General features: G+C 34.9%; 1 protein-coding gene across 5 annotated transcripts in view; it reads right to left on the reverse strand.

The window, feature by feature from the left end:
- PHIP (pleckstrin homology domain interacting protein) overlaps positions 1–22,005 on the reverse strand; it is a 128,352-nt gene that overhangs the window by 100,556 nt on the left and 5,791 nt on the right. For all 5 annotated transcript variants that reach the window (XM_059890069.1, XM_024996925.2, XM_024996924.2 and 2 more), the window contains exons 5-6: positions 11,675–11,825; positions 11,478–11,576 (exon numbers count right to left, since the gene is read on the reverse strand). In XM_059890069.1, coding sequence (XP_059746052.1) covers positions 11,478–11,576; positions 11,675–11,825 — 250 coding nt within the window. The remainder of the gene's footprint in view (positions 1–11,477; positions 11,577–11,674; positions 11,826–22,005) is intronic.

The raw sequence follows: 22,005 nt of genomic DNA on the forward strand, positions 1-22,005 counted from the left end.
AAGACTGAGAGGAAACATGCTGACGTATTAGTAACAGATAACCAGTGAGACTGGTTAATTTTTCAGCTGCTCTGTTTTCCAAGTTTTCTGCATTGAGCATATGTACATCCTGATTAATATTTTATTAAATAAAGTATAGCTCAGCCTACCTTGAGGAGCTCAAGAGTAATATGAAAGATATGAACTGTCTAAAGAGATTAAGCTTAAATTCAAAGACTGATAAAAACAGATCCAGGGATAAAGATTCAAGGAATTTAAATTTATTTAATCATTAAAAAAAAAAGAAACCCTAAAGACTAAGCATATTAAAGTACATGAATGTATACACTACAGAGAATAACCATTGCCTATTTGACAATGGATATACTACAAAGTATTCACGTCTAGTTTGATTCAGAAGCCATAAAATACAATGGGTCATCAACTTTGTTTATGTTTGTTTCTAAATCTTTCCCATTAAATTTTTAAAGTAAAAGATGGTAAAGATAGTTTAGATTCAATTTTATTTGTTAAGGACGTATATACGAAGGAACCTGTAACATTTAATTCTCTATAGAGCCACGAGTGAAAAGCTCACCACAGTAATTCTAACAGATATTAGATACAAACAGCTATTAGTAGAAAATTACAACCAAATATTCGTAATCTGAGGGCCAGAGATAATCTAGGAAATAATTCAACACAGGTTGGTTTATTTCCACAGCATCATCTGGTCTCTATCACAATACACAAGTAACTAGTAACGACTCGACATAAGAACAAGACAAATAAAATTCTATAACAATAATCATAATGAACAAAAATGCCAACTTTAAAGTGCAAAGGGTTGCAACATTTGAAGAATAATCCTGTAATTAGCTTATCTGTCCACAAAAAAAAAAAGGATGGGGAGTGAGGCAAGAGAAAACAGAAAAGCAAAGCGAAATAATTACATGGGTGACACAAAACCCAAGAGATCCTCCCTCCCTCTTTTATAACGTATCTAAAATAATTAGTATGAACAGCAGCTGCCCTCCAAATCTCTACCTATTTAATTTCAAGTTTAGCTGTAATTCCCATTTGAAAGACACCATGTTTTTAAGATTTAGCAGATGTCACAAATATGAATAATGCCTGAAAAGAACTCAAATACTAACGGAAATAAAACACAGAAGATGAAAAAAATGATTTCAAGAGTTAAGCAAAAAAAAAAAAATTCACCAACCAAATACAAAAATAAGCACTAAAAAACCAAACCAAACAAAAAACCAGACATTACAAGTTGTAATTTATTAGAGCTGTACAATCCCTGATTTGTATGATTCTTCCTTCTCATTTCTTTCCTGGAAACTCATGTGATGATACAGAAAATACAATGGTATAATATTTTCAGTTTTAAATATTTTAATAGCTATTTCAATAAAAATTCATTTTTTAAAAAGTTAGGGTTTTTTTTTCCCCCCAAACATTTTAACCATTCAATTTTGAGTCAACAAACATTTATAGAGCACCTATATCGGCCAAGTATGAACTAAAGGATATAACAAAGAAAAACAAAAGACAGAACTTACCATCATGGAGACTGCAGTTTAGCAGGGAAGAAAGACATGAACAAGGACTTACAACAATGTTAAGTTCCATCAAATAGAAGGTACAGAGAAATCTTGAAATATACACCAAAGGATCCTAAACATATAGGGCAGGAGGATATCAGGGAGTCAGAGTACACTTCCCTAAAAACTGATATTTAAATACCTGGAAAATGAACAGCCAGGGAAGGCAGGGAGGTGATAATCTATCTAGGTGGAGGGAAGGGCGTGTGCAATGGTCGGAGGCTGGAAGGAGCGCAACATTTAAGCAACAGAAGGAAGTCAGGTGTGACCAGCCCTTGGAGCACAAACGAGGCAGCATCAGAGAAAACGACTAAGGAGGAAGAGGCTGACTGCAGAGTGCTTTCTAGGCTATGCCAGGCATTTTGGGCTATTTTCCAAAGACAATAAATTGAAGCTTTCTAGGGAGAAAAAAGTGGGAATAATATGGTAAAAGATTTGCTTTGGGATAACTGCAGTTTTATCTCTTGAGAACAATGAGAACAGATCTGAAGGTATGTAACTAAAAGCAAAAGGTGATTTTACAAAAGAAATCAGAGGGTTCAAAACACAAAATTTCATTTTAGAAAAACTTAATCAGTGGGCCAACAAGATTATGAAGGCCTTCTCAAGGAACTGAATATTTTCTCTCAAATTTAAGTATTTATCAGGCAAGATACAAACTTGAGAGAACACACCATGTTTTACTGTTTCTAGAATTCATATACTGGGGCATGATTCAAAAAGTTCCTATACCCAAATCAATAAAATGGACACGGGTAGTACAAGACTAATGAATATAGAATTTCACAGGAAAGGTAAAAAGGTGCTATATAAATATGATCAAAGCTAAATGCATAAGATGAGAAATAAAATATCCAAAGATATAACTGAATTACTCACCACCTCTCTTAAGTTTCAGTTTTCTCATTAATAAAGGTGGGGTAGTTTGCAGTTATTATAAAAAGCAAATAAAAACCTTTTATAAACTTGACAGCATTATGTACTAACATCTATACTGACAGTCCTTAAACAGTCAAATCTTCATATTATAAAAGTGGATCTTACTTTTTTCCTTTACTTTTTTTTAAGAGACTTTTATGTGAGATCATTTTCCCCTTGCATCTCCCTAAAGATGCTTGAACAAATTGCTGCTGTTTATGTAAATATCTACTCAGCTTAATCATGGACTTCCCAGTTTTTAAGATGTCTAGTTAGATGTTCAATCCTGAACTTCAAAGTTTCCCTGAAGAAATTTGAAATAAAAAGTCAGAGACTTTACGAAGAAAATATGATAATTTGCTTCACTTAGAGAGCTATGAGATTTAACATCAAACCCAATAATCAATCTGGAAAAAGATATGATGCAAACTAAAAAAGGAAATGGCTAGTGCTTCCTAATTAGTTCTGAAATTATATGTCAGACACATCATATGGTGGGCAGGGGGGCACCTCTTATCACATCCATAACCTAAAAACAAATTTTACTGTACGATTTACAAAAGAAAATAAACACAGCCACAAGAGCAACCATTTAAACTCACCCAAGGAAACTGTCATTCTTCAAAGTGCCTCCCCTTTTTTGGTCAATCACAATTTGAAAAGAAATTTAAACAAAAGAAAAATATGAATGTCTATTTTATATATGTGGTGCTTTGGCATACTGAACATTAGTTTTATTTCCCTTAAAAAACAAAAATGCAATACATTTTAGTAGTCTCTCATTAACTACCTGTTTTTAGGAAGGAAAGAAGGAAGAGGTGAGCAGGGGAGGGGTGAAGGAGAAGGGAGATAAAAAAACAAAAATCTGTGACAAGTGAAAATATGAATATTATTCTGAACTTTTCCTATTCTACCCCAGTTCATCAATTACAGCAATTATATATTATCTCTTCATTTAATACTTACTGATGCTGAGGGGCTGGATCTATAAGGAATAATACAATAATAACCTCTATCCTCAAGCCCTAAAAGCAGTAAATATCATCCAGGGGACAGATTAAAAAACAAAACCAAGGACTGCCCCCCAAATATGTAAATGGTTAAAGAACAACACAAATTATAAAACCATATAACTATTTCCTAGCTAGAAGATTAAAATGGCAAAAGAAAATAAATTCTGGAAGGAAAAATGGTTACTGAGAAAACAGCAGATCAAAATAAATGTATGCAAATAAGTGATGAGTAGACACCTAACTAAGGATTAAAATATGGATTGTATAAAAGGCAGGAAAAGGTACAAGACTGAGTAGAGTATTAGGGAAAGAATGAATAGAATCTTAAAATTTACTGAATTATACGCCAATTGTTAAATTAGACATTATATGCTAAAGCTCCAAGATTTATAATAATATAAAAGCTTTTTCTAAGAACTATTAAAGAAATATAGTCATAAAAGAAAAAAATTTAACCCTACAATTGCAGACCCTAGCCCAGTGCCAGATATGCTAAGAGCCATTTCAGAATAAGTCAAATACAGTATTGAAAATATGGCAAAATATAACAGTGAAAATGAGAAGGGAAAAGAATCTCCTAGAATCTCCTCTTTAAAAATGTACCCTAGATGTTTTTGCAAAATAATTAACTGAATGTTACAAAGTTAGAATATAACATCTTCTGTCACCTACTTTGTGCCTCACTTTACTACTCATTTCAGTTCAGTTCAGTCGCTCAGTTGTGTCCGACTCTTTGCGACCCCATGAATCGCAGTATGCCAGGCCCCCTTGTCCATCACCAACTCCCGGAGTTCACTCAGACTCACGTCCATCGAGTCAGTGATGCCATCCAGCCATCTCAGCCTCTGTCGTCCCCTTCTCCTCCTGCCCTCAATCCCTCCCAGCATCAGACTCTTTTCCAATGAGTCAACTCTTCGCATGAGGTGGCCAAAGTCCTGGAGTTTCAGCTTTAGCATCAGTCCTTCCAAAGAAATCCCAGGGCTGATCTCCTTCAGAATGGACTGGTTGGATTTCCTTGCAGTCCAAGGGACTCTCAAGAGTCTTCTCCAACACCACAGTTCAAAAGCATCAATTCTTCGGTGCTCAGCCTTCTTCACAGTCCAACTCTCACATCCATACATGACCACTGGAAAAACCATAGCCTTGACTAGACGGACCTTTGTTGGCAAAGTAATGTCTCTGCTTTTGAATATGCTATCTAGGTTGGTCATAACTTTCCTTCCAAGGAGTAAGCGTCTTTTAATTTCATGGTGCCTCCAAATAACTAGATATGGTAGATATTATCTCCACTTTACAGATGAGGAAATTGAGAGGTTGAAAAAATAAACAACTTGCCTAAGGCCACACATCTTGAGCAGTCAAGATTCATAACTAATTTTAAGTGAATATTTGGTGCCTTTGTTCAAACTATTTCCTCTGAGAAAACTAGAAATGTGGACAAGATTTAAGACTCCTTTTAACATACAGTAGTCCCTCCCTAATTCACGGTTTCTCTTTCCGCAGTTGTAGTTACCTGTGGTCAATCAGTCTGAAAATATTAAATGGAAAATTCCTGCAATGAACAACTCCTCTGAGTTTTAAACTGCACACCATTCTGAGTAGTGTGATCGATGATCCATGCTACCCAGGATCCTTTAGTCCAGCATGTTGTGTTAGTCACTCAGTTGTGTCTGACTCTGTGCAACCCCATGGACTGTATCCAGCTGGGCTCCTCTGTTCATGGGATTCTCCAGCCAAGAATACTGGATTGGGTTGCCATTGCCTTCTCCATAGTCCAGCATATCCGGTTCATTCATTTAGCAGTCATTTGAGTTATCAGACCATGTCGGTCATCAGATTGACTGTCCCTGGTATTGCAGTGCTTGTGTTCAAGTAACCTTTATTTACTTAATAATGGCTTAAAGTGTAAGAGTAGTGATGTGGGCAATTCAAATAAGCCAAAGAGAAGCTGTAAAATGTATCCTTTCAGTGAAAAGGTGAAAGTTTTCAGCTAAGTAAACAAAGGGAAAAAAAAATTCCTAGGAATTCCCTGGCAGCCCAATGATTAGGACTTGGTGCTCTCACTACCAGGGCCTGAAGTTCAATCGCTGGTCAGGGAACTAAGATTCTACAAACCGCAAGGTGAGGCCAAAAAATAAATAAATAAAAGAATGAATATTTTATCTGTGAAACTGTGATGAAGGAAAAAGAATGTGTGCTAGTTTTGCTGTTGCACTTCAAATCACAAAAACTACAGCAACACTCTGTGATAAGTGCGTAGTTGAGGCTAAAAAAAAAGGCATTAAATTTGTACAATGGGGTATTTTGAGAGAGAAAATGAGAGATCACATTCACAAAACTTTCATTACAGTATAGCTGACCACTGAACAACATGGATTCACTTATATTAGGATTTTTTCAATAAATACTACAGTACTACATAATTGCAAGGGACAGAGAAATCAGTGCCCCTAATCCCTGGACTGTTCAACAGTCAACTGTATATAGTTATAACTGTTCTATTTATTAGTTATTGTTAATCTCTTACTGTGCCTAATTTATAAATTAAACTTTATCAGATACTTCTTTAAAAGCAATATATATAGGGTTTGGTACAATCTGCCGTTTCAAATATCCACAGGAGAGCTTAGAACATATCCACCATCAAAAGAGAGGAACTACTGTATAGGCTTTTTAACCTTAACTGGATATTTGTGGAGTAAAGCTGCTTTTAAAGGCAAAGCTGACTCCTTACACACAAACATTTTGAAGAATCAGGTTCTCCAATACTCCTTATTTCCACTCACCAAGACTGCAACTTTGCTGCAGAAGCAACAAGTAAAATAACAAAGAGATGGTAGCATCTGGCAAACAAAAGAGATGAAAACTTGGGAAACCTAGAGATTAGGAGTTTACTTTGCTGACATGTTAAATCTAAGAAAAAGGCAAACAAGGCAATTAGCAAATGACTGCTTTAATTTAATACAATCTTTTTCACAAGATAAACATGCTTCACAGTCTCCAAATTTAACTTTAAAAACAGCCTTAATGTATTTATCTCCTCTCCTACTTTCTTCCCCAACCATGTCACTTACTATTGAAGTAGGGTTGTTTATCATAGGTAAATACAGAATAAACTGTATTCAAAAAGAGGCATAACATGGGTAAGGAGGTGAGAAAGGACAAATATCAGAGATTTGTTAGCACCTCTGAAAGTAAACGTTGCCATGACAAGTACACATTCACAACTCTTCCACAGAAAATTGTCAGAAGTTAGTGATAACAGATTAATGGTATTTTTTTATTTTTCTGCCTCTCAAAAACATTTATTACAGGAGGTTGTAAAGGGCTGGAAAGGAGCCAACTCACATTGGTTATTCTGCCCTGAGACTGAAATTCAAGCAGTTTTCACAATTTGTATCAAATAATAGGAGGTACAAAGTAGTCAAGATTTAAAAGCAGATAATACAATAAAATAGGGTAAGAAAGCACTGAGATAAACTCCAGAGTTGGTTTCGAAATTATACAGGTATGAGTTTTAATATTCCAGGTACAATGAACCAATAACCCAGTTCACTAATAAACTTTATTTCCTAAAAGTCAGTTTTGGGGTTTTTGTTTACCTCACAGCTATCCTTGAAGACTGAGTCTCTCTCTTCTTCCAACCATCTACTCTGTTTTTTACCCCCAACCCATTTCTGAACTTTTCCTGTTCTACTGGAGGTCACCAATTATATCAATTACCTACTGCCTCTTTATTAAATATATACTAATGCTGAGGAGTTGGGTGTATACAGAGCACAAACACATACTTTCCAACTTCCAGAACCTAACAGTACAGCAGAAAAAACAAAGGTAAATAAATAGCCATGATTATGTGACAAAAGCTATAGCAGAGTAAGTATAAGTACTTAATTCTGCTTGGTTACATTTAGGTTTTAAAGCATGAATAGATAAATGTTCATAGAATGAGGGACACTGCAGAGAGAAAGGGATGAAAAGACTTTGGCTGATTTTAAGAACTGCCAAATAGTTGTACAAAGCTGCAGCACAAGGTACAAGTGAGGAAAAGGCGGGAGAAGGTCCATTTTGTGAGCCACATTACAGGGCTGAGACTATTCAAAGTCACTGGGGAAAAGGAGGCATGACGTGATCACATCTGCATTTTAGAAAGTTCAGAGCCGCAGTTCTCAACAGGAGGCAATTTTACCCCAGGGGTATCTGGGAATGTTCTGGAGACATTTCCGTAGTTACCACTGGAGTTGCTACAGACAAGGATGCTGATAAACACCCTACAATGCATAGGACAGTCAATTATGAAAAGGAATTATGTGGCTCAAAATGAGAACAGTGCTGAAGTTAAGAAACCCTGGTTTAGAGCTAAGTTCTAGGGTAGAGGAATAAGACTGGAGGCAGGAGATCATTTAATCTGTAATTCTAGGAGAGCAGAGGCCATGCTCCTCATTATCCTACTCTCCAGCTCTAAGCCAGTGTGGGACATGATGCAGGGATGCAGTCTTTACTCACGCTTCCCTGGTGGCTCAGATGGTGAAGAATCTGCCTGAAATGCAGGAGACCTGGGTTCAATTCCTGGGTCGGGAAGATCCCCTGGAGAAGGGAATGACCACCCACGAATGACCACCCACTCCAGCATTCCGACCCAGAGAACTCCATGGACAGAGGAGCCTGGCGGGCCACAGTCCAAGGGGTTTCAAAGAGTCAGACACGACTGAGTGACTAACACTAATGTTTACCTGGGAAGTGAATGAATGATGCAGAGCTCCAGGCAAAGAGCACAAGGCCCACATGTGGCTGTGGCAATGGAAAACAGATGCAAAGGACTGAACAGAATATACAGGCCTTACTGAAAAAAAAATCTAAGAAAGGAAAATCCAATTTACCATCACCCCAATCTTAAATGATTTTCTGAGTTATAGTAAAAAGTTTAATTAAAAAAACTGTGCAAGCCTTAAATGCAGTATTGTATTCTGTACCAGATCTTGAAACAAGAAAAAGTAATTAAGTTGGAAAATGTGGTGAGATATGAATATGGTCTGGTGTTTAGTTAATAATAACATTGGCGGAGCAGTTTTAAGGAATTCTAGATAATATAGGACTGTAACATGAGGAAAAACTGAGCAACGGGTTATAATAGCTTTTTGAGCAACTTTCCAGTAAGTAATTTATTTCAAAAATTTTTTTAAAAAGCCTATTTCCCAAATGTATCAAACCTTAAATATTTGAATCTACACTAAACATTCCCATTTGTATTTTAAGAAAAGCTATAATGCTAAGATCTTTTTATTACATGGGTCTTTGGTAATACTACATTGATCCAGGAAAAGAACAAGGAAAATTTTTAGAGGCAGCCAGACAGAAATGGCAGAGGAATCAACAAAATAAGATACTAACACTCATATTTAAAAATAAAAATCTTCTGACTCATAGTCTGTGATAACCTGAAATGAATATTGTATCACTATGCAGGCAAATTATTCTGCCAAAAAACCTAATGACTTTTTCTTCCCATTACCACCCAATCACACTTTCATAATAATGACAAGACATTTAAGACTGTCACCAAGGTGAACTGAAGAGACACGGCACTAAACTACGACTATTAGTAAGTAGAGTCATTTTGATTAGTCCAGCTTCTCTTTAGAGATGTCAAAAATTATATGCGAATACAAAAACATCAGGTAAAATCAGCGTTCCAGTACAGGCGTTTTTTTGTTTTTTAAATATGAAGAGCAACTTCCTGAAAATCTGAATGGAAAAATGTTATCATAAACCTTAAAAATGAAATAAAACTCTTTCAGAAAGGTACAACAATTACCTGCATGGTAATTAATTCTATTACCTGAATATACCAGCGGCATTTCTCTTGATGTGACACAAAGCTCAAGTTATTTTTGCCATATTTAAATCCCCTATAACCACGTCAGCAATATTTACTGATCTGATGATTAATGACATGGCCTAAAATACTTTATCTGACTTTATAAATATAATTTGGTATCCTTTTCCAAAATATGACTAATACCAACTTTCTTGAGTAGCCAAGTGTTAACCAACTGTTAACTATTAGTTTATTAAGAATAAGGAACAGCATAATGGGAGTCACTGTACTTTCACGACTCACTAAACATGTAACCCTGGTCAAGTCACCAAACCTTTTCATGCCTCAATTTCCTTCTCTGTAAAGTAAAAGTATTTCCTACCTAAAGATCACTTAAGGTTTTAAAAGATAAAAATAAATGGAAAATGGTTAGAATAGTGCCTGAACAGAGTAATTACTCACATAGCAAATGTTAAGAGGAAAGTTACTATCAATCATTTTTGCACTTTCACTGCCTTCCACAGTGTTGCCTGACAATGCGTTGAAAGAACAACATATTCCCCTTATTAAATGGATCTGCATTTTTTCAAAAAAAGGATAGACTTTTCCCTAGAGGGGACACTTCTAATAAATTTACCTTCCCCTTCTTTTAAGAAAACTGTTCTACTTCCTAGTATAATTTTCTAGGTGAAAATATACTCGTGTCTCAAATCCTTTGTTGTTTTATAGTTGTTCATTATACTGAGAACACATAGGAATCATTATTTAACCAGGACAATCATATTAAAAAAAAAAAAGATCACCCATGATTACCCACCATGGGTAAACCACAAGATAACTTTGGAAAACAGCTCAGAGAAAACTAAAAAAGATGTAAATCATACAAGAGAGGGGAAGAGAGAAGACAGTGAGAAAGCCTAGCATCTGTTTAACTGGAGTTCCAGGAGAGGAGAGAGAATGGAGCAGACATGATATTTTAAAAGATAATGGCTGACAATTTTCCAATGCCAATAAAAGACATTACAGATTCAAGAAGCCTAATAAATCTCAAGCTTGATAAACAGAAAAAAATGACACCAAGGAATATCACAGTCAAACTTCATGAAACCAATGAGAAAAATCTAAAGTAAAAGAGATCATCTTTCCAGTACTAACAGTTAGATTTATACCCAAATACATCAAAATTGTCTATGAAATACAAAATGCCCCAGATAAAACACAAAACCTTAGAAAGTACTTCTGTAAGTAAAACAATAGAAAAGCATATTTTATATAAACATTAAACAAGTTATACAAAACCATAATACTGACAAATTATAATATGGTAATACTGACTGTAATTACCCAGAAAAGGAAGAGAAATAAGTATAATCTGGACAGGTAGAAGAAAGAGGGAGAAGACACTTCTAACTAAGCAGGAGGGTAGGGACAGAAGAGGCTATGATTAAAATACGAAGCTCTATGAAAGTCAGAAGTAAGACTTGGTGGTAGAGGAACTGCAACTCCATTAAAATACCATAAGCTACCTCTCATACTACCTTGAGCAGAAGAGAGACATAGCAGAAGTAGAATTAAATAAGAGTAATATTACAGGGTTACATATAGTATAACCTGAAAGGGAGAGAGGGAGAAGATCCCGGAAGCAAGACTATGTGAAGGAGGCTATAGTAATTCAGGTAAGATAAGCACCCTGTAGTAGTGGAGTTAAAAAGGATGAATTTAGAGGGCATTTCAAGAAGATCTATCTACATCAGTTTTCCTTCTTGAAATTTTAAAGGCCAAAAAGTACACAATTATTCATAAAAATAACCACACTATTACAACTAATCTGTATTATGATACAATTGCCTACTGAATCAACAGAATGACATATATCTTTAAAAAACAATATTCTATAAAAATACCAATGAGCTCATTAGATAGGTACAATATTTATAATCCATAATTACACATTCTTATGACTTTTTCATTATAGATTACTAACATAAGAAAAAAATTTGAGGGCTTTTTCCTCTTTGAAGGCTAATACACAAAAAATGAAAATTCTCTGACTTCACAGCAAGTAAAAAACATTTTTATTTTCAAAAGCTCTTTACTAAGAGGCTATCAACTTGGTAATGAACTCAAACAACTCACCAATGCTGGGTGGGCTACCATAGTTAATTGGTGACTCTGGTGGTCTTCCACAATGCAATGCAGCCAGAGCAGATCCTTTCCACACAACATGCTTGCAGCCTATTAAACACAAACATTTTTTATTGGATATAAAGATAGGACACAAAGACAAAAAGTGAGAAAAAGACCATCTAAATGCTGTTAGAAATCTTTCATACTTTTGTTTGTGCGTAGCAAGGACTGTCTTCCAGCTCCTAACAAAGTTTGTACTCCAGGAACACTTTGTGGAATCTCTTGCTCAAGAAGAGGTCCCAGTCGATGACAGATCTGCAGCAAGTGATCAGGTGCTAAATGTCTGTAATACTTCACCTATTATGTGAAAGACACAGATAAAATGTTTGCTAAATACAGTGGGGATACAGGATACAATTATTTACAGTAAATAAAATGTACTTTTAAAAACATAGTAATTTGTTCTTGCTAGTCACATTTCATTTTACTTGGGGGGAAAAATTCACATTCATTCAGTGAAATCCCTTGATTCACAGTATAAAACAACTACCCAACCATGATTTAATCCACTGAAGAGGAAAAATGCTAAAAGAATTGATGAAACCTAAATACAGCAAGTTATAAACTAACAGATGCTAGTCAATGCAAATGCTGAACAATGAAAAAATATATATTATAACCTAAAATGGTATGTTCCAGTCTAATATTTTAATTTTCAAAATAAACAAAAAATCATCTAACTATAAACACTTTTTATCACCAATGATATTTTTAAAAATCTCCAGAATAGTTCAGGATTAAAGAAAACTACACAGTTTATGTTCTCATTACAAAATCTAAAGACATCTATATAATTTCTATGCTGAAATTTATAATTTACCAAAAACTTCACAGAGAGAAAGGCCGAATTCCAACTGTTAAATGAAACAAGTTTGACTATAAAATAAATCTACCAACTACAAAGTTTGGGCTGTTTTTGGAACAACTTCAAAATATTGCTTAATTTAGATTAGCATTCAAAACCAAGATGTAAAATGCTTTATGTTTATTATCCATCCTGAAAAGTCTTTTATTAAATAGATAATATTTGCATAATAATGTAAAGATATTAAATTAGGGGGAAAAAGTACACTATGTTTTCACTTTATGTTTAGATTACCAAGTTACAAAAAAATTCTCACGGCAGTACCTAAATATTCTAGTTTAGCTGTTTTCAAAGTGTGTTCTGGGGACTCCTAGGGATTTCTCAAGTAAAAATTGTGAGTCTTCATGCTTCCACTGCAGGGGACACAGGTTCAATCCCTTGTCAGGGGAACTAAGATCCTGCATGCTGCACAGCACAGCCAAAAATTTTTTTTAAAAATGAATAATATGAAGATGTTATTTGCCTAAGTTTTCCAGCAATGTCCCAACAGACTGCATGTCTAAGGGGATATAAGAAATCTGCCTTCTATTAAGCCAGAGATTAAACATCCTCAAAAGGATAAAACAATACCACTCACTTCATAAATTTGTTTTGGGAAATAATGATGTTATAAAAATTTTTTTTACTTATATTAACATGAAATGAGTTTATTATATTTAAATGAATAAAAATATTTTAAAACTTGTTTTAATTTTTAAGTGGTAAATATGAATAGATAATACACACAAAGGAACTGCAATAATTTTCATTAATGTAAAGAGGTGCCGATGTAAAGTTTGAGAACTGCCACTCAAGTTCATTTAGACTAAAAAAAAAATAGTAACTGGAAGCTTGCACCCTCTGACTCTTTACCCATTTCGCACCCAAGTAGGAAGAGTCAAAAGGTTTAAGATTTACAGTTATAAAATATACAAGCCATAAGGGTATGATGAAGAGCATGGTGACTATAGTTAATAATACTGTACTGTACAACTGAAAGCTTTAACAGATCTTAAACTTTCTCATGACAAGAAAAAAAAAAATGCTTTAAGTATGTACAGTGACAGGACTTCTTTTGATCTTTCACAATATATACAAATTTTGAATCATTATGTTTGCACCTGAAACTAAAATAATGCTATATGTTAATTTCACCTCAATTAAAAAAAAAAAAAACAGGAAAAGTAAAGTCTGAGAAAATGTCAAAGAGCCTAAAAAGACAAGACCACATTTTTTAAAAGGTCCACTTATTAATGGCAATTTTAGTATGAATTCTTATAAAATAGATTTTGAGGAAGTGAGGGATTAAGTGATCTCAATCTATCTTGTAGCATCCGTTATACTCTAACTGCAAAAGAACGTAAATGCTATTTTTTTAAATTAGCTGATATTCATTCTCTAGATTGAAGCCAATTAAGGGGAACCTATCTTACTTTTTATCTTAATATACTGTCATAGAGACAATATGGAGCCATATTGTCTCACTTTGATTAGACAATTTAAAAGAATACAGAGTCTAGTTTATCATTACTGGTAGAACGAACACTTCTAGAAAAGAAGTTCTAAATCAAATAATACATACTACCTCTCAGCTTTCGAGATTCACAAAAGCACGATGATGTTAAAGCCTCTGAAAAATCCTGATAAATCTATTTATTTTATTTAATGCACAAATACACAAACCCTAGTTACAGAATCCTTTTTTCCCCTAATATTATCTTGACTCAAAACATACTTTTCCAAGCACTAGTACGATATAAACAGAAAAAGCATTCAGAAGAAAGTACACCAAAATACAAAAATTTTAAGTGGTATTTATACTCTAATCCTTCCTAAAATAATTTACTTAAAAATTGAAAGCAAAGTCTACAATATTTATAGAGTCCCTTCTAGTTTAAAACTTGTACATGATAATTATTCTAATGTGACTTTTTAAAATTGATCAAAATTCTTTTTACAATTCTTAGTTTGACAAGGAAGTTAATTGCTTGTTAACTTTAGTTTTGTGATGATCCTGTTTTAGGGTCTTTTTACAAAATACATTTCAAGTAGTAAACTTGAAAATCTTGACTGAAGAACTGTATCTTTTTAATAAAATATGAATCCACTTTTACCAATGACATCGCTCCTTGATTATTTAATATATTTCAATTTTTCAAAGCCAAATTTCATTTTTAAGTTAGAAGAGATACTTCCAATTCTTCAACTCCTCATGCTTTCTGGCTTCGAGATCTTATGCAAGCTGACCCCTCTGAAAGAAATCTTTACCCATGCACCTCCACACCTGAATCCTCCTCCGTGTCAGTCTGGGCTTCACTGCCTTCCATGACCTGCCTCTGCCCCTTCTTTTGTGGACATTCTGTGTTTCCACAGCACACTTATTAAACTCCTTCCCAGTCCTTTACCCCACTCTTCAGAACTCTGCAGTACTTACCACACCATACTAATTGTTCTTAAGATGTAGGAATCTAGTGACAGCTATGATCCTCTTCCCCCCAAAAATACATATATAGTCCCTACCACTATCTTGCCCTTTTCAGAGGTTCATAAGACTCTACGTTATACTAAAACTGCCAATTTACTTGGTCCATGTCCTACCTAAGAACAGACGGGATTAGATCTTGTTCACTTGTCTGCCCAGAACCTAACAGAGTACTTAAGCTAAGTGTTTAACTATTAAGATAAACAAATACATGAAAATACACAGGGGAAAAAAACTGACTTCGCTGGCCATTAAATGGAGAGGTTCCTTAAGGTCTGATATCCCACAGCTCAGTTCCAGACACTCTCATACCCTTTCTCTATACTCCCTGGACAATCTTTATGCCAAAGCTTTCCAAATTTGTATCTACAGCCTAGCCTTGCTCACTGAACTTTCTTAAGAGTCCTCTCCTTAGAGTCCCAAGGCCTCCTCAACTCAACACATCCAAAACTACACTCATGATGCTCATGCCAACAGCCCCCTTCAAGTTCTCTACCTTGGTGACTGGCAACATTATCACCGTCTCTCCAATCTAAAATCAAGAAGTCACCTTTTTCACACTGCCCATTTCTCTCTCTCGCCTCATCCCAAATATCCCACCACATCCAAACGAATGTTTCCTTCCTAGCCTCAAACCCATATACCTGTCTCTATCTCCATAACAATCCAATTTCAAATCATCCATCTTTCCCACATCCACTTGTGCCTTCCACCCACCTGCCTGCTCAGTTGCTTCAGTCGTGTGCAACTCTTTGGGACCCTATCTATGAACCCTTTTCACCTCATTCAAATCTATTCTCCATATTGCAATTAGAATGCTCTTTCCAAAACACAGATCTGGTGGTCACCTCTACCTAAAGCACTTCAGAGGCTTGTCATGCTCTTTGGAGATCCAAATCCTTCACGTGGTCTACTAGCCCTGAATTACATGTGGAGTCCATTACTGTTTCTCTGCCTTCTCTGGCACACTCCTAGTCCTACACTCTCCAGCCCCCCCTTTCCACGTTTAGACACACGGGCTTTCTTTCAGGTTCTTTACCCGCACTGTCTCCTGTCAGGCTTTTCCCATGTGGTGTGCTTTGCATTTCTCCACCTCCCCTTGCCCAGACAACTCTATTTGCTTCAGATCTTCCCTTTGTAACTTTGTTTTCCTTCACTTTATTTAGTCTAGGTATTATCATCTTGATTGAACACTCTTGGTGACTTGTTCTTAACTCATGTACCAGTTCACGACTGTACCTTCAACAATGTCATGGGTTTAATGTTTCTATTCTTAACTTCACCATAAACTATATGAGAACAGGGACCATCTCCTCGCATTCCCAAATGCATCATATATACACACACACCCCTAAAACATATTTTTTTAAAAATGAATAAAACTTATTTTTGCTACTGTCTTTTTCTCATTATTCTTTAAGAACATTAATTCATGTAATTATGGTCAATATTTAAAATGTAAAAATAATTAAAATAGCTCATTTATGGCTCCATATACATGACTTTTAATTTTCAAATTATTAAAACCCCTGTATCTTTAATTTTAACTTAAATATTAACCTGTATCTTTAATATTCTTAAGCTTTTTCATCTGAATGAACTTTCATTTACTAGTAAATAATTAAAAGGTTAAGCTGAAATGATACTGTAATAAAATCCCTAATCTAAAATGTCTATATCTGGATTTAGACATCCAATTACTGGATTCTCGGTAATTGTTCTAATACTGTTATTCAGGAAAAACAGAACTTGACGTTCTCAATTTTAATATGCCCATACTTTTCACAACCAAAACTGCTTTCAAGCTCCCAAAGATATTCAACACATAAAAAGTATGACCAAATGGTAAAGTGTGACAAATATTAAAAATACTAACATAGGTAGGTTTAGTTGCTCAGTCATCTCCAACTCTTTGCGACCCCACGGACTGTAACCCACCGGGCTCCTCTGTCCATGGAACTCTCCAGGCAAGAACACTGGAGTGGGCTGCCATGCCCTCCTCCAGAGCATCTTCCCAACCCAGGGATCAAACCTGGGTCTCCGGCAATGCAGGCAGACTCTTGACCCACTGAGCCACCTGGGAAGCTACTGGACACATATCGGCTGCACACTAAGTGCTAGGCCCTTATGGTAATTGCTGTTTTCCATGAAAAAGCCAAGTCAATGATTTTGATAACCATAAGATGTATGTTCTATTATTATTCCCATTAATAAAGAAATGATGGTACAAAAGATAAGAACAACCCTCCCAAGGTCATACACACTTAGTGCACAGTGGAGATGAGACAAACCAAGGCAGTCTGAGTCCAGAGCCACAATCATACTGCCCACCACCTACACCCCACAAAGTACTTATTTCCTCAAATATATGTGCAAACTATAAACTAGACATCCTGAATAGTTTTCAACACACACATTAAAGTGAGCCGGAAATAAATGTTTTAGAAGTTGACTTTCACTCTAAGCAAACTTGCACAAAGGCATAAATTCCTATAGATTAAGGGGAACACTTAAAACTTGAAGGATACAAGATAAATGATATAATGACAACCCTAAATACTCTCTCCTAAAATGGTTTAAGGAAATCAAAGTGACCAACCCTACCTTTCTCAATACTTTTAAGATTAAAATTTTTAAATCTTAAAGTTAGAAATAAGGTATAAACAGATTAAACAATTAAAAAGGTTACCATAAAATTTATGACCACTATTTTAAAATTTTTAAAGTGAACACTTATCAGCACTGCTTCTCTTTTTAAAATCTATGCTCCTCCCTTCAACAGACATTTCTCTTTCCCCATGAAAATGTATGAGCCCGCTCTATGGATGTAAACCCTTATGCCACCCACTGAAATTCAGGGGGCAAAACAGAGCTTTTTCAAATTTCTCCTATCTTCATCCCGCCACCTCCAATCCCAATTAGAAAAATCAACAATCTTTGGTTAATTGTCCATAATTAATAGTTAAAACATGCATTAAATAAATGCATCCTTTCTGTAAACATGTTGCATTATCTAGAGCACAGGTGAGCAAACATTTCCTGTGAAGGGTCAGACAGCAAGTATTTTAGGCTTTGAAGTCTACTATCTCATATATATATACACATAAACAACTCTTTAAAAATTTAATTACTCCAGCTCAGGGGCCTTGCAAAAACAGGTCTTCTGTACAACTGACCTCCACCAGCCCGAATTTACCCATTCCTAAAGAACGATCCCTGGCATCCGCCACAGAAGGGGAACAGAATTTTGTGACACAAAGGCAAGTCTGCTCTTCCCTTGCCCATCTTGGCCCAAATCATAAACTCGGGTCACTCGTTTCTCAGATCGCACATGCGTTTTCTAGGATTATCAATTACAACAAAACCTTCTGAAATTGTGACTTGTAGCAAGAAAGGTACAAGGAAGAAACTGAGCTCTTTGAGTGTGTTTATTTTCCTGTATTTCTGGCTAAGCCGATCTGCTTCTGCTTGATATGCTGCTTTATATATGCCCACCCTTTTCAGCCAAGAAAATTTTGCCGTTATCAGTGGGAAGTATAGTAAATGGTGTTATTGGTAGGAAGAAAATGTAAAGAACCTGGAAGCCACCTGCCATACTGTCATTAAAAATTTCTTTTCTCAGTTTGTAAAGAAAAGGTCAGCAGTTTGAATTAAGAACTCTGAAATCCAGAGCCTCAGTTTAAATTTGCTGAGTGGGAGGAAAACATCTAGTGGGGGTCCTAATCCCTAGGACTGCGATTGCAACAGCCACCACTCGGGAGTTGGTCACAGTGCCTGATACTAGAGTGGGCTATTAAAACACTAAATCCTTCTAGACCCAAACAGAGGAAAAAAACTTGAATCTTTTTAATGACCTTTTAAAAATGAGGTTAGGTCAATATATTCATTCCAACTACTTGATATACCTGTGAGACCTAGAAATGTCAGCCCTTCCTCAGGACGTAATTAAGAAGTCCTAATGGAAACAAGATCCACCTAATCTTTGGCACCAATATGATCTGACCAGGCTCTTCACTTTATTCCAATGTACTGAACACCTGATTGGTTCTAAAACAGTTTTTCAGATTTTCTCATGTATTTTTTCCTCACAATTTTTTCAGACTTGAAAGGATAGTTTCTTATGCTTTCTACTATAGTTCTAAGTTATAAAAAGGTCAGCTTAACATAATACAGTTCTTATTTTTAGTCCTATTCTAGCATATAAACAAAACCAGAAATTAAAAAAATTTTTATTGTTTACTAAGGCCTATTACTAAAACCCAGTCCCTAAAAATCTCAAAACTATCTAAACTTTTAATTGATAAATGTTACATCATTATTACAAAGCACAGATTAAATTATATTTATACTCTCTAAAACAAGTTTACATTTTTTGAGCTTTTAAAAACTCTAATAAAAAATAAATAAATAAAAACTCTAATAGCTTTTCCACATAGAAAAAAATTCTTTTTAGCTGCTAAATTGTGTTGGAATCTTTTGTGACCCCATGGACTATAGCCCACCAGGCTCCTCTGTCCATGGGATTTCACAGGCAAGAATACTGGAATCGATTGCCATTTCCTTCTTCAGGGGATATCCCCCACGAGGAATCAAACCTGCATCTCCTGCACTGGCAGGAAGGTTCTTTACCACTAAGCCACCAGGGAAGCCCAAGAACAAAAATATAGAATACTTATATTCTCAGCATTTATTTATCTTCACAAGCAAATAAGGTTAAGTATTGTCCTCATTTCACAGAATGAATAGGAGAAACAGTAGAAAGTGGGAGAAACAGTATTCAACCCCAGGTCTCCTGATTTCAGGTTTAGTGTTATTTCTATTACGTTATAGTTTCCTTTTCAAAACTTGAGTTTCTCCCTCATCGCCAAACAGGCTTTATGATTACAAACTTAATAGAACCTATATAACCACTTTTCAAGTTAAATGCTCTAAGCTGGGTAACTAGTCTCAGAAGGACTCTCACAAGCTTATGATTTACTTGTACTCAGGGTATAGTAAAAATAATACATAATCTTACAAGTCAAAATTAATCGTGGGGGTCTATTTACTCTTAAATAACTATGAATAAACATGTTTGAAAGACTGTGTCTTACATTCACAGTTTAATCAATCACCTAAGAAATCATTTAGATAATTCAGTTAGTATTATCAATACATATTTGTCATTTAAATCAAATGCAATACTGATTTTCAAAATTTTATTATTATACAATCTGACTGTATTTGTTTAAAAAAAAACTCTATCCAGATTTAAGGTTTCCACAAACCACAAAGGATGCGCTATAAAAATAATTTAAAACACAACAAAATGACAAAGTTTAACTTTTTAAAATAACATTTTGAAGTTTTGTTTTTAAATCAAGTCACTTGCTAAAACAAATCTGTGAAATAAGAAATCTTCTTTAAAACATTAGTTACTTAGTGAAGCATAATTTAAAATCTATGATTCTGCTAAAAAAGTTACTGTCCACTAACTTAAAGATTAAGAATACTTAAAACACGTATTCTTAAAGTACCCATGTAAATAATCTTCAGAGAAAAATCAGTTTCATTTTTAGTAATGTTTCAGTTTTAAACACTACACTCAAAGTAACTAGCATCACACATACAATGGCAGTGTAAAGCTGTTTCAGGAAATGCGTGTTTCTCCAAGTTGCCTGGACTTAGTCCTTCCACACCCCAAAACTAAACCAGAATCCAGTGACACAAGTAAAGGTGAGTATTTTGGGGTTTTATATTATAAGCTCTGCCAAGACAGGCTACATGTCTGTTCTTTATCCGGATGGAGACCAACTGGGTCATGCTACCGTGACCATGGCCATCTGGAGGCCAGAGCACATGGATTCTTTATGTGCTTCCTTTGCAGCAGGCTGCCATCATCCACGGTGCAATGAACAACTTACGTCTTACACTACAAATCTTACTCCTCTTACTATTTAAATTTGTTTTAACTAAGGCAGAAGCTTCATCAGAAACCACGTTGCGATCCCAACTTTCTTAATACCAAAAACTTCTCATCCAGCCATCCTTATCTGTGATCCCTGAGCTCAAATAATGCTGCTTTTGTGTGTGCACATATGTGTGTGTAAGACAAGTAACTAAAGGTAGACCATCTTAACATCTGATGACTGCATTCTCTGTAGTGACCAAAGGTTCTCACAATTTTGTATTTCACCACTCAATGTCACACAATTTTTTAATACCCCGAATTCTCAAATGCCATAATGAAAAAAATGATTATTTTCCATAGCCTGTTAGAAAATACTTACAGTCCTCTATATTCAATATGCTTAATAACATATTAATTCCAAAATAATTTATTTTCACAAATCACTCACATGTCACCAACATAGCTTCTCACAAGCAAAACAGAAACTTTACACATTTAAAACTTCCTGAATTTTCAATTTGGTTCCTATTATATATCAGCCTTTATCACTTTTAGATATAATTACAAAAGCAACTTAAATATCCTTTTTCTCTAATACACTCATTTTTAATTTTTTACTTTCCTAAAGTGAATGAAAAGTACATTAAAAATAGGAAATTATTCTAAACGTTTATGCTTAGCCCTCCTAACTAATGGCCACTTTGCTTAGTATTATGGATATTTTTCTATGAATTCTAAAATTTGTATGTGAAAACTACTAGTCACAATGAAATTCACCTACCTGGTATCACTTATCCAAAATAAACTGTGCAGAGTACAAATTTATTTGCTATTAATTCTGTAGTGACAAGATAGATAACCACAAAATTTAAGAAAGAAGAATGCAGAAGGTGAGAAAAGTTTCTAGGTAAAAGAAACAGAAACTTGTGGTCTGACAAAGAAATTCTTTATAGACTAAAAAATTGACATTCACAGGATTTATTTAACCTAATACTCAAGAATAAATTCAACAAACTCTTTTTAAAACTTGGCTTAAAACAGAATCTTTTAGCCAGATTACAAAACAACTCCTCCTGAAAATTTCTAAAAGAATACAAACTGTTGTGATGATTTTCAATTATGAAAATCTCTGTACAGAGGGAACCATCTGCAATAGCCAAGCTCCCTTCACATATTTCTAAGTGCTATCTGATCATTACCAAAAGAAAGAGCTTCATATATCCTCTAATCAATTCTGCATATACCAACCACCCAAACATTT

The sequence above is a fragment of the Bos taurus genome, chromosome 9, assembly GCF_002263795.3.
Source record: "Bos taurus isolate L1 Dominette 01449 registration number 42190680 breed Hereford chromosome 9, ARS-UCD2.0, whole genome shotgun sequence".
NCBI lineage: Eukaryota > Metazoa > Chordata > Mammalia > Artiodactyla > Bovidae > Bos > Bos taurus.